The sequence below is a fragment of the Castor canadensis genome, chromosome 17 (genome assembly GCF_047511655.1).
Source record: "Castor canadensis chromosome 17, mCasCan1.hap1v2, whole genome shotgun sequence".
Lineage (NCBI taxonomy): Eukaryota > Metazoa > Chordata > Mammalia > Rodentia > Castoridae > Castor > Castor canadensis.
The window spans coordinates 68,324,508-68,338,432 of NC_133402.1; the positions used below are offsets into that span (position 1 = coordinate 68,324,508).

Sequence of the window (13,925 nt, forward strand, 5' to 3'; positions counted from 1 at the left end):
AACGCATCTCATTTGAGTTGGCAAAGTCCCCTGGTCAGGCCCAGTGTTATTTCTGACTGGGGTAGCCAGGCCCTGGATCCTAAAATAAAATCTCTCTAAAACAAAAGTGTCAGTGGCTGGGTTTGTGCACCCCTCCTGCCTGCCCAGGGACACAGGTGCTCAGGCCTGACTCCTGGCTGGAGTTTCCTGGCAGACATCTCACTTCTCCTAAGACTGAAATCTTCTCTCCAGCCTCACACAGCAGGCAGCAGACCTGGCAGAGTCTTTCTGAATAAAAGTCATGGTGGTTTCTGTCATAGTAACCCTGAACTGCCCTGTGAGGGCCTTCCCAGTGGGATGGAAGTGGACAGGCCCCAGGCTGGGGTTTCAGGAGCTGAGTGTGGTGACTGCCAAGCCTGCAACAAAAGAGACAGGAAGTGAGGTCTTCCTGTGCACTCTGCTGAGTCTGGTAAGGCCCGCCTCTTAGCTTCCCCTGTCTCTCCCACCTTCTGACGCTGTGCTGTCCCCATGGCTGTGACCTTTCTTCCCTTCCCCTTGTGTGGTCTGTGTGGCGTTTCCAGGTCTCTAGGCGCTGATTAAGTCCCTCCAGCCCCAAGAGCTGTACTCACTCACCTCACGCTCACCACAGCCCTGCTTCAGTCAGAAACCGTGCACAGACGGTGTAAGTAAGCATGACCGAGGTCACCTTGCTTGAGCCTCAGCGATCTGGCCACACGTGAATCATGTCCTGTTCCACGTCCTGCTTTCCAAGACGAGTGTTTCAAGGCGAGTGTACAAATTGCACACGTGCACTGGTCATTAGCCCTCACATCAGCCCTAAGTCAAGCTCCTAGGCACATCTGTGACCTTGCACCGACACTCCAAGATAGCACACACGTGTTTGCCTTGTAACTGTTTAATTCAATTATTGTTTTTAAGTTGACGCACAGCTGCCACGTGTCTGGGTTACAATGCAGTCATTTGAGTCTTGAGATGATCATATGGCTTTGTCCTTCCTTCTGACGATGTGATGTCTTACGTTTGTTGATTGACGCCTGGGCTGAGTCTCACTTGATCATGGCCTGTTTGATGAGCTTTGGATTCAGCTTCCAGTGCTTGGCTGAGACTTTTGCAACTGTGTTCCTCAGGGCATCTGTCTGTAGCTGTCTTTTTCGATTGTGTCCTCCTCTGGCTTATTTTTTATTTTTGTCAGGGAGTTTGGAGGAGCTCTTTTCTCACTTTTCGGAATCCTTTGGGAAGCACCAGCACGAGTTCCCCTTTAAAAGTTTGGAGTTCAGCCATGACGCCCTCTGGCCCTGGCCTTTCTTTTCTTTTCTTTATTTCTGAGTCAATCCTGCTTACTGTTTGGGGTTTCTCTGTTTTCCTGGTTCCATTTCGGTAGGTTAAATGTGCCCAGAAATGTATCATTTCTTCTGGGTGTTTCAAGTTTTTGGCATTTCGTTCATAACAGTTCCCAGAGGACCTTAGTATTTTTTGTGGTATTAGTTGTAATGTCTCCCTTTCCATTTTTAAAATTTCCCACAGTCATCTTCTTCTCTTTTAAAATTAATGCATATTAATTGTACAAGAGAGTTGCATTGAGGTATTTCCATATGCATATCATACATGGTGACCAAATTAACCCCCTTCTCCTCTCCTTTTAAAGCAATTTTTAACAGGTCTCAATATTATATTTTCATACTTCAACCATGTTCAGCCCCTCACCTTCTCTTTCTGTCCCCACCTAACCCCGTTCCACCTCAGAACAGGCCCCATTTCACACTCGGAAAACACGTACTTTAAAGTACATAGAAAATCACAAAAATTACTCATAAAACAAATCTTAAGGGTCAATTCAACTATGATGCATAGCTGAACTTTGTAAATGTCACAATGTCCCCCAGTACAATAATATAATAAAAAAAGAACACAAATCTGAACCACGTGTCGGAACCATGTGGACCACCTACAAACACGACGCAGTCAGAAGTCAGTAAGAAGCGTTTCAGAAATCTCAAGTATTGGGAGATTTTTAAAGCATGTAAAGACTCATGAATCAAAAAATAAATCACAAAGAAAACAACAGAGCATTTATAATTGAGTAATAAGAAAAACATGGATTTCAAGATTTATATGACGTACCCAAAGTTGTACTGAAAGAAACCAGAGTCCCAAGTGCTTCTGTTCAGAAAAGAAGGTTGAAAGTTCAATTGAAGAGCTTAACAGGGACACGGAAGCGAGGACAGGAGATAAATGACACACAGATGGTCAGAAATACACGAAATAGAAACTTCTCAATCAGGATCGGCTGCAACACTCTCACAAGTGTAGTGGAAAGAGAACTTTATTTATTAATTTACTTATTTTTGTGACAGTGTGGTTCAAACCCAGCAACTTAAATCCACACCCTGGATTTTTTTGTTTGCTAGTTTTTATTATTATTATTATTATTATTATTCTGGTGGCACTGGGGTTTTCATTCAAGACCTCATGCTTGCTAGGCAGGCACTTTACCATTTGAGCCACTCCACCAGCCCTATTTTTGTGAAGCCCTATTTTTGCCCAGGCTGGCTTTGAACCAGGATCCTCCTGATCTCTGCCTCCTGAGTAGCTGGGATTATAGACATGAGCTATGGCACCCAGACTTATTTTGTTTTTAAGACAGGATCTTGGTAACTTTGCCGGGTCTGGCCTCCAACTCTCGATCCTCCTGCCTCTGCCTCCTGAGTAAAATGAACATGGATCAGGGTAGGAAAGCAGCTGTGTTTTCCTGTTTCTGCTTCTCCTATTTTAAATTGGTTAAACAGATTTTACAGAAAGCATTAGGATATGTGCTTTTGAAGGACATTTCTTTTTTCTAATGATTCAAGTAACACATTTTCAAGGGACGTTTTGAAAACTTTGAGCCATTGAAAGAAAACAACTATAACTCAAGCCCTATTGCCAGGGGATAATCGTTAACTATCAACATTTAAACCCTTTTCTAGTCTTTCGTCGCTGTATCTGAAGGCCTGCACATGTCTTCGTGGTCGGTTAAGGGTTTGGGATCAGTCGCAGACACCCGTGAGCATTAGCTTTGGTAGTCAGATTTGTGCCACGAGCCTAGCTGCAAATGCAGAACTCTTGTCACAAGCTCAGTGATGACAGAGTTGTCACCCTGCCCTTGGCCCTGCCTGTTACTGGACTACGTTTCCAGTTCTCTGGTGGAGTCCGTCAGCTGACGGCGGAATCGCTAAGAGGTTTGGACGGTCCAAATGTGTGGTGAACTGGAGGGCCGACCTGCAGGAGTCTGAGCAAGAGGGCGGGGGGTCTCGGGAGAAGCTTAGGAAGAGGGCGCTGCCCACGATGAACGTGTGGCCTATAGAAGAGATCCTGGAGCTATCAGAGGGGAAGGTCAAGGTCAAGGTCACTCTCAGGGCAACCCATCCATCACGCAGCTGAGCTGGTCCTCCAGATGTCACGGTGAAGCCCTTTGGAAGATGGAGTGTTAGAGGAAGTGCAGTGAAGCGCTGTGAGCTGGGCGGAAGCACGTCTGCCTGGGGAACTTCCAGCACAGCATCTCGGAGGGGTCACACTTAGCAGTGGGGTTTATGGACATGGCCACAGGGCCTAAAGAAGAGGCACTACAGGATTCTAAAGCAGAAGTTACCGGGCACCGTGGACAAAGGCCAGGACAGAAGGTCGTGCATGGTCCTTCCCAGTGGACACCATTACTGAGTCGCCCGCTGTCTGCCTCCTTCCTCATCCTCTCACCATCTTCCAGGAAGCGAAGGAAGCTTAGCTCGCTTCATTCTTGGCTTCTGAGTTGAAATTCTCAAGCCAGGACACTCATCCATCTTTTGGGGACAGTTTCATTCTGGCTAAATCAGGCCACTAGCATGACCTGTAGGTGGCCTGTGCTCCGGGGCCAGGGCAGGGGTCATGTGGCACACACACCACACCACACGGCTCGCTTTCATCCATGTGCCCTTGAGTAAAAGCCAAGGGCAGGGCGGCTTCCATCCAGGGAGGCTGATGGCCCAGCAGGAGGGAGGACAGAGGCATTTCCCAACCCAGCTGGCGCCCGGCTTTGGCACCAGTGGTGTGGATGGTCCATGTAGGGGAGCCATGGACAAGAGGCAGGAAGGTGAGGCCACTGAGTCTGCCATGGAGACACAGCCCCACAGAGCAGCCATGCGAGCTCCTGTACCAGGCCCCACAGGATGGGAGGACGGAAGGTACACCAGCTGCCCAGGGGAGTCACGGGCTGCACGAGGGTGAAGTTGAGAAATACTGGACTTTTTAAGTTTTTAAAGATAAACTGACCTGCCACGGTTTCTCCTGGCCATCGTCTGCACCACAGTCAACTGCTCACTTGTCTCAAGGCCTCCTCTTCTACTCTAGAGAAGTCACACTGGGCGTTTAGGTTGTAGATGAGCATATCTTTGGGGCTCATCTGTGTCACTGTTTGCTTCATGGAAAGTTGTTTGAAGTGTCAGTGCACATTTTAGATATTCAGTATTAGAACACATGTAGAAAGAGCAAATGCCTTTTAAGGTGGAAAAAATAGAATAGTAAAAATATGAGTTTTTTAAAAGTATTTAGAGTAGCAGATTCAATAAAGAAAAGTTCAAAAATACAGAAAAGTAGGACTAAGGGTCGTTTATGATCAACTCAACCATAATGGGCATTTCGATATATTTCCGTGTAGATTTAGTCCTGATCTTGAACGTTGGTCATTTGGGGTTTTACTTCTTTTACTTGTTATTCTAACTCTGTAAACATACACTTGTAATCTGCTTTTGCATGTAGCACTATTTCTATCTCTGAAACATACTTTCAAATTTTACACTTAATGCACCACTCTCTAATCCTTCCCCAGTTTAATTTTCCCAAATATGAAACAATGTTGCAATATACAGATCTGCATAGCATCTTCTCACACTGTTATTTGTCCTGCAGTGTAGACTCTTGGGAATGGCTTTGTTTGACCAAAGGACACACACACATCTGAACTGACACGTATTGTTTTGAAAAAACTCTAAACACAAAGAAAGCAAAATTGGCATTTCCAGCGAGGGCCAAAGAGTTCGCAAATGGACACATAAGCACCAAGAAAACCTTCATTTGAACATTGCCCTCAGGTCTGTCAGGGTCTGTAGGACTCAGCTGGTGCTTCTTGGCGACAGGGGACAGACTTGTCTTCTCAAATGATTCCAGGCTGTGGAAAAAAGAAAAACAAAGGGAATTACTTTGAGGGATGATCCAGACCCAAGCAGTACTTCAACTTGCACTTCATGTTCCAAACATGACAGAACATTTGAGATTGCCAGGAAAGCTGTTACACGGCACTGAAGGGAACAAGGTTTCTGTCCACTGGACTTGCTGAGGCCCGGCAGGTTTGTGGTGCTGCGGGGACAGTGTGGGGACGGTGCGAGTAGCCTCCACGGATGAAGATGGTCCCCTCTCGCCAATGCCCCTGTGGGGGGGTGCCCAGCCCTAACTATCTGATGAGCGTGGAAATCCTTTCGAAAGGTGAAATCTCTCATGGTGTGGTTATCTATACACAGCAGGGTGAAATAGTCATTCAAAACACAGTTGCATCGTGCAACATAAATGCAGATTGTAAAATTACTGAGCTGAGTCAGTCCATGCAGACATGTCAGCAGACACGGTGGAATGTCAGAAAAATTGAGACCTTAAGTCTTGAGTAAAGATTGGGGCAGTGTAAATGAAAAAAAAATGGTGATGGATTCTAGAGAGCTTCTCCAGGGTTCAAGGGGGAAGGGGGAGGGAGGAGGGAAAGAGGGAGGGGGGGAGAGATGAGAGGAAGGGGGAAGGGAGGGAGTAGGGTGAATTGAGGAGGGGCTGGGGTGATGGAGGAGTTGGTGGGATGAGTGGAGGTGTTGGTGGGATGAAGGGAGAGGTGGGGTGAATGGAAAAGGAGGCGAGGGGCCATGGATGTTACCTGGCCGATGACCGAGTAGGTTCCACACTGTATATTGGACAACTGAATGGCCACTCTGGAGAGGCAGATGATCACCTGAAGCCCACTGAGGACTATGAGGGTGGAGAAGGAAATGATGGTCCACGGCACCACGTGGACTGGCTCCAGGCACTCACCCCAGACACTGGAATCTGTGAGGAAGCTGAGAGATGGGGGGACAGTCAACAAGACCCATGGCCACCCTGCACACTTGACCCGAGGAGGAAGCCATGGGTATTTATGGGTCTGGGAAATTAATATGCCGTATTAAAAGTAGATGAGTATGAAGATACTGTTGTGTCAGTAGGGAGAAATGCTAAATGGCATAGGAATTCATGCTTGGAAAAAATCCTCCGATACGCTGAGTACATGGTATGCATGGCACTGAGCTGGACAGCTCATTTTAAATGTGGCGACTGCCTCGGGCCAAATCAATCCACCGAGGAAGCAAGACACACGCAGAAGAGTCGATGGCAGTTGAAAGGCAGTGTATGTCAAAGTCAACATGCCATGTCATTGCCATATGTCACATGTCATATGACATGTGACAGTGTCATACATCACATGTCAATGTCAAGAGAGGCGGGCGAGCCCTTGTTAAGGAGTCCGGAAGCTGACCTGGGTGGTCGGAGAGAGTCGAGCTTGTGTTATACATAAAATCACATGGGTAGCAAAATAGCGAAGGAAGTTCTAGAAATGTTTCCACTCTGTCCCCAAGCCCTTAAGACAGGGTTCTCCAACTTGGGTCAGCCTCACGATTCTCTGGACTGCTGCTTAAAACCCTGGCTGCTGGTCCCCACCTTAGGGTGGCTGGCCCAGGGGCTCTGGGTGAGCTCTGGCCTTTCTGTTCACAAGTCCCAGGTGACACCTCTGCTCTGCTGCCACACTTGTCCACATTGTGAGGCCCTGTGTTTTGGAACATCATTGTCCCAGCTGGTAAGAAGACAGAGATGATGAGGTGGGAAGACCAGTGACCAGTTTTAATCAGAGGAGCTGAACACAGGAGTGGAATTAAAGCACTCCCACCTGGAAAGTGTGCTGAAGCCAGCCTGACGGCCTCCTCCCCCGTGATCAGAGGGAGTTGAGAGGATGTAGCTCGCCAGGGAATTGTAAGACCCTCCCCTCATTTTATCACACTAGAATCCCAAGCCCAGGACAAAGACAGTCAGATCAGTGGCCTTTCTTGTGTCCCTCTCTGGGCCCTGCAGTCTCCTGAGCTGTCTCTGCAGATGCTGGTGGTCCCATAAGGCCACACGATGCCAGTAGGAGGCTTTCTGAGATCCAGGATTGGTTGCTGAGAGCGGGTACCTCCACTCCTCCCACAAGCTCCTGCGTCTGCCTGGCTCTCACCTGCACTTCTCTGCTCCCCCGGCCTGGTTCTTTCTGTCTCTGTGTCGCCCTGCTGCCGTAGTACGGAGCGGCACCATCTTAGAGCACGATGACCCTCCCCACGAGCCTTTCTCACTTATAACAGACCATATGTCCCATGTGCCACAAAGAACACCGAGCTGCTAGCAGTCAGGCCCCAGCCCCAACAGCCACCAGACCACAGTAACCCGAGCTGTGTGGGAGTCGCGCTTTTCGTCTGGGTGGCTCCATGACATGCTTCTATATTGCGGTGGAAGACTGAGAAGATAAACATGTAGAAAACTGTAAAAGAGTGGGAAGCTTCTGTCCTATGGCAGCCGTGGAGCCCGGAGCAATCGTGGGAAATGGGCTGAGCGCGAGGCCAGGTGTTTCTGGGATCCCGAGCTGCTTACCGTCCTGCGGTATCTTCGAAGGCATATTCCCAGCCGCCATGGGTGCGACAGAATGGGCCCTGGACGAGACCCAAGGCAGATATGACCAGGCAGTACCCAGAGAGAGCAATTCCAAGGGCAGAGAAGACGATTGACAGCAAGGTCTAAAGTGAACACAGAGGAGCGAGCGTCAGAGCCATAGGAGGAGGCAAGGGGTATTGACGGCAAATTATCAGCCAGTCCCTTCCCCGGCTGAGTGACACCTGCCACAGTCTGTGCAGTACCGAATGCCCACATAAACATGCAAAGATTTAATCCAAACCTATCGGATCTTCAAAACACATTTTTTTCCTTGGTGGTACTGGGGTTTGAACTCAGGACCTCACACTTGCTAAATAGGTGTTAGTCGAGCACTGAACCACACCTCTACTTCTTTTTGCTTTAGTTATTTTTCAAATAAGATGTCATGCTTTTTGTCCAGGATGGCCTTGAACTGTGATCCTCCCAATCTCCACCTCCCAAGTAGCTGGGATTACAGGCATGAGCCACCCTACCCAGTCCTTCAAAATACATTTAAAATGACTTCTTGTTTGCATCAGATAGAGGGAACTAGGCAATTCATTATTTTCCCCCTTTTTTTTCCTGGAATTTTGATCTTATCTGTAAGATCACCTCTTACAGAAACTCAGGGAAGGGACACTGAACCCATTCACCAGTAGCTGCTTACTGAAACAATACTTTCTAGCAAGGGCTGGCTTTCTTTTGGGAAGAGAGTATCTTCCCATCTAGGAACACAGGGAACTGATATTCACCTCACAGTTACGGGAGGCGGGTGGAGGGGACACCGGTGTTTCCCTTGGATTGGGGACTGTGAGTGACGCACACAGGTGAACGGTGACCAGGGAGGCGTGGGTGCTATTGGCTCTCCGGGGTGAGGGCGTCCTTCAAATCTCTCTGCTGTACAGCGGCTCTTCCCATGTTGCAATCAGCAAGTAAGTGGTGAGGGAGGACTTGGGAAAAGCGTGACGGCCTGTGTCCCTGCCAGCGGGGGCACAATGGACCCCTCTACAATTCCGTCATCACTCTGCATTTTGTAAGTTGTTTTTCTGCATGACAGGACGCCACGGACCCCCAGCTCTGTCTTTCAATGTCACTGTGGACTTACTGACCTCAGAGGCCGTGTGTTGTAATTCATAACTGTTATCACTCTTTTGGTGCCAGGTGGTCCAAGTGTGGCCGGTGGGGACACCCCTTCAAGTGAATCCCTTTGACAGATCTCGCCGTGCTTTGGCTACCTCCTTGAACTTACACTGCCCCAGACCTAGAATAAGCTGTTTTTCTAACAAGTCATGAAACTGGGTTTTGAGCAAGGAAGGGACGACCAAGTGGCACTTTCTGTGTCCTCACAGTTGAGGGGCCTTTAAGGGGGCACTAATCCTGCTCAGGAAGAAAGCCATCCTCCTCGTCCCCAACAACCCTTGATCCCACTACAGTGGGGGTTAAAGGTCAATGTGAATTTTGGAAGGCGGATTCAGACCATGGTACACAGCGACCAAGAAGGCGCCTTGGGTGGTTGACTTCCATTTTCATTCTGGAGCTGCAGAAGATACAAGTTGATACAGACCTGAATTTGGCCTGCAACAGGGTTTTTTGTTTTTTGGGGGTTTTTTTTGGTGGCGGCATTGCACTGGGATTTGAACTCAGGGCCTCATGCTTGCTAAGCAGGCGCTCTGAGCCACGAGATGTACTCTGGTGGTTGAAATGAGAATTAATTGCCAATAGTTTATAATTGAGCTGGTGGAGTGGCTCAAGTGGTTGAGCACCTGACTAGCAAGTGTGAGGCCCTGAGTTCAAACCCCAGTGCCTCCAAAAACAAACAAACCAAAAAAGTCATATAATTGAGAAATTTTACATAAAAGTCTTATTTCTTCTTTCTGTTAAAAACTGAGAATCACCACCCGATTTTGTCATGGTGACAGTTGGACTTGAGTCACAGCTCCCTCCCCTGCCCCAGCGGACAGTCTGCTCAATGCTACCAGGCTCACTTCTTTCAGTCACATCACAGGTTTGGTGCCTGGGGACATAGGAAGTGAGGCATCTGTTCCTCCAGGCCGCCCAACTTGAAAAAACCAAACAGGGACCCAGGGCATCCTCCCCTCTTCCCAAACACATGTCAGCCATCTTGTGCAGTGTTGAGGACAAGACCCGTTCCCACTGTTCCCAGCAGCCATTTGTGCTGGAGATGCTAGGAGTGAGTTGAGGCAAACTGAACACAGTGACTTTCATTATTCACTTAACGACAATATATGCATTCACTTTCTAGAATTTCTCTGAATGTCCTAGCTTAAATGTATACCGAGTTTAATGCATCATCAAACAATTCTGAAAGCTCTCCTCACGTGTCCTAAGTGGCTACAGGAGGCTGTCTGAGTCAATCGGTTAAGAACACATACATACCCACACGCAATTTAGGTTCTCAATTCTTCTTCGCTAGGGACACAGTGCTAAATTAAACAACTAAAACACACCCAGATGGGACTGGAGGTGTGGCTCAAGAAGTAGAGTGCCTGCTTTGCAAGCACCGGGGATGACAGTGCAGAGCTAACACGCAGAATGTCACCAGACCTGTGTAAATCGCCACCTAGTTAAAAAGTCGCTTGTCTTCTTTGAGCCATGGGTGCCTTGTGTACAAGGTAGGAGTGGCCGTGACCTAATTCACCAAGTAAATGTGACAATGGTCAAATGCTCTGCAAACTGTAATGAAATGGTGACAAGAAGGAAGAGGGGCGATGGCAGTGGAGGTAGAGGGTCTAGACCCGAGCATGGGCTTTCAGAGCCTGGCAGTGCTACGCTCCTTGGTTCTATTTTAATTTTTACGAAAGTCCCACCTTTTAAAAAATGCACTTCACATACAGCCAACATGGGTGAACCTGAAACTCACCATGACGAGTGAAAGAAGTCAGAGTAAACAAAAGGCTGGGCAAGGTACCTGTAATCCCAGCTACTCAGGAGCTTAGATCAGGAGATCAGCCAATTAGAGGCCAGACAGGGCAGAAAGTCAGTGAGAGAGACCTCATCTCAGTCAGTGAGCTGGCCCTGCTTGTCATCCCAGCTACGAGGGAAGCACAAGTGGGAGACTGAGGTGAGGCTTGCCGACTGGGCATAAATGTGAGACCCTGTCTGAAATCTAACCAAAGCGAAAAGGTCTGGGGGAGGAGAGTCTGTCCAGCCAGCGTGAAGCTCAGAGCTCAAATCCTAACACTGTCCACAAAGGACGAGTTCTGTAAGGTTAATTTTGTGTGAAATACAAACGAATCCATGACGGAGAACAGAACACGGTTAGCCCTCTGGTGTGATGTCCTGAATATATACGTATTTGGCGGTACTGGGGTTTGAACTCAGGACTTCACACCAGGTAGGCAGGCGCTCTACCACTTCAGCCCCAGCCCCTATGTGGCTGGTTCATGGGTCAGTCAACAGTCAACATCCATGGCAACAAATGACGCTTACTGTGTTACATCTGTCCTCAAAGAAGCTGACAGGACAAATGCGGACTTGTAAAAACTCAGTCAGGACAAAGCAGTGTTCTTTACCAATTTCATGGATTTTTAAGCCCTGGCTAGCTGGAGGAGCAGGGGCACAATGAGGGTGGAGGAGCCATGACCTCTGGAGTACCGCAGCGTCTGACGGTGGGGTCCTGGAGGGCTGTGACGGGGCTATGACAGCTCTCCATGTGTCTGGAGCCCGTTTGCCCATCTGCGCACAGCCACCACTCTTACCGTGTAGGTGTCACTGCAGTTTTCACTCTGGCAACATCTGTACTTGTCATTGTCCAGAACGAGAAGGACCACTGCCACCCCGAGCATCTGGAGGGGAGAAGAGAGCAGGTCAGAGCAGGGGTGCTGGCCTCCTCCACCATGCTCCTGGGCACCCACTGGCCATAGACTCCAGGGTCAGGCAGACCTGGGTTCAAATCCCAGCTCTGCCATTCTCTAGCCATGTGAACTTGACCATCCTTCCGCATGAAGTGAGTTGAGGACTCACCTCCCTGCCTGTTAGGAGTGCGCGTCTAAGGACTGAGACTTTAAGAGTTACGCGTATGCAGTTTTTAGACACGACACGGCTGCTGTTGTTTGCAGGTCTGAGCACCGAGACTTTGAGAAAGCTAAAGAAGAACATAGGACAGTGCAAGTCTGTGGGCAAAGACTCTAAGAGAGATTACGCTAAAGAAAAGCTAAGAGAAAACATGGGCCAGAGCGAGTGTAAGGAAAGAGACTTCAAAGAACAGAAAAGAAACACTTTAGAAGCAAGGCCTTAAAGAATAAAGATAGGGAAAAGAAGCAAAGTAAATTAACACTATCACAAACATCTGTGCATCCAGTTCTGTCCTTGTTTTGGATTATTTCCTCAGAGTGACTGCTGAGACCTCGCACCACTGAGTCAAGGGCCAGATGCATTTCTGGGGATCCTGACATGTCAAGCCAAACTGTTCTTCAGAACACTGGCGTTCACGTGTTCCCACTAACAACGTGAGTTATGTACCTTGGCCACGGCAGCTCTGAGAGCAGCGGGCATTGCTGTTTTAACGCTTACTAATTTAGTATGCCAGAGCAGAATGAAATCAAAACCGCTTTCCAACACAGCTGTTCAAATATAACAAGTAAGCAGCCACCAAGCCACCAAGGCACAGTGTGGCGAGTTTCCTCTGCTTCCTGGCGCACAGAGCGTTGTTTATGGAGACGGAGATGAGGTGACAGGAAAGGGGTGCTTCCTCCGGTGGTCAGCGTGTTTGTTTTGAGAGAGCAGAGTCATCAGGAAAGCGCTCCTGGCATCTCACCACTGGTAAATTCGCTTTCATATTCAAAAACATCCTCCATCCTTGGGGGTGTCTGTAATGGCGCTATGGGGCATTCTTTAGTGACTATGCAGTCACCATCGTCACTAGCTGCTTGCTCCAAGTTGGTCTCTGTCCTGCACACTTTATGCGATTTTTATTTAATCTCCAGAGTTACCTTGAGAGGTAAATGTCACCATTCACATTTTAACATAAGGACGCTGAGGCTCAACTTTTTTTGAGGAATGGCACAAAGGACAGCGCTGAGATCGGAAGGCAGCTTTGTCTGACTTTTCCATGATGCCCTAACCCCCTCCCTCAAATTCCTCTTGCCCACAGACAGAAAATGTGTTCTGAAAAGAGCAACACCAGTGCCGGTGAACTAGCTCAGCCGATGCACGGCTTCACGATATTTTCAAACACAATATTGTCACAGGCTCACTAGGACCCACTTCCTGCCCCACTGAAGCTATCTGCCGAGTACTTCTGAAAAATAAAGCTACACCCTAAATCCTAAAGGACTGCCTGTCCCACTACCCCCACCCACCTTCCAAACCCCAAACCCAAGGGCCCATGACTCATTACTTTAGCTAGGTGCAAGGCAGTGCTTAGTCACAGCTCCCACACGTCTCCAAAGTGACACTTACCATGACACCTGAGAAACAGATCCCTTCAAAATACCACACGTAGTCGCTGAGCTGGGTGCTGGCGGTGTGGGAAGCTTGGCCATTTGGGAAGTACAGTAAGACATTCACAACCATACTCCAGAGCGCCAGGGGGATCAGCAGAGCACTGAGGCAGCTCCTGCACTTCCAAGGCCCCATCCTGGCCGCATGGGACCTGTAGACTGCAAGATGACACAGTCACACACCCCCGTCTGTCATCCCAGCTGTCCCCTCTTTCTTCTAGATTACCTACCACTGTCTGGGGCAGAGCTCTTCACTTCATATTCGCGAGGAGCCATGACTTGGAGTGTGACTGCTGCCCACAGTCTCGCTGTGACATAGCAGTTTACTGTTTGGAGAACAATAGACAGTGACGACCGGCTCAAGAGGCAAGCTGGACTTCATCCTGTGCCAAAGGAATGCGGTGTTTGTCACTTCTTTTAAAATAAGTCATTTTCCCCCGGATTGAAAGACGGAAGACTGTACTCTGAGCATGTTTTAAGAAGGAAATTGGGGAGGGAGCTGGAACTGAGTCTGGCACATGTCATCCAACATGGAGAGAGGGATAAAGAGATGCCTACCAAGGAGGCTTGTATGGTGTTGGCATGCTGACTAAGAAGTCCTGACTATCACACACACACACACACACACACACACACACACACACTTTCTCTCAATATTCTATGTTATGTGATCACTGCTATGGGACCCAAAGAGGACTAAGAAAAGGGATGGTAGGAGCT

The 13,925-nt window shown here is 48.5% G+C and overlaps 1 protein-coding gene across 1 annotated transcript; it reads right to left on the bottom strand.

Annotated features, from left to right (window-relative positions):
- Nucleotides 1-4,969: 4,969 nt before the first annotated feature.
- Nucleotides 4,970-13,595, bottom strand: Tm4sf18 (transmembrane 4 L six family member 18). The gene is made up of 6 exons (XM_074059239.1): nt 13,436-13,595; nt 13,165-13,364; nt 11,463-11,549; nt 7,705-7,847; nt 5,927-6,107; nt 4,970-5,179 (listed from the first exon to the last, which is right to left on the bottom strand). The coding sequence occupies exons 1-6, from the start codon at nt 13,479-13,481 to the stop codon at nt 5,165-5,167; spliced, it is 672 nt and encodes a 223-aa protein (XP_073915340.1). The 5' UTR covers nt 13,482-13,595; the 3' UTR covers nt 4,970-5,164.
- Between the last annotated feature and the right edge of the window lie 330 nt (nt 13,596-13,925).

What these genes read in the sequence shown, in the direction of transcription:
- Tm4sf18 (XM_074059239.1), bottom strand. Translation starts at nt 13,481, where the DNA reads ATGGCTCCTCGCGAATATGAAGTGAAGAGCTCTGCCCCAGACAGTG. An exon ending in TCTGTTTCTCAGGTGTCATG is followed by an intron (nt 11,550 to 13,164) that starts GTAAGTGTCACT and finishes TCTCCCCTCCAG; the next exon opens with ATGCTCGGGGTGGCAGTGGT. An exon ending in ACTGCAGTGACACCTACACG is followed by an intron (nt 7,848 to 11,462) that starts GTAAGAGTGGTG and finishes TGTTCACTTTAG; the next exon opens with ACCTTGCTGTCAATCGTCTT.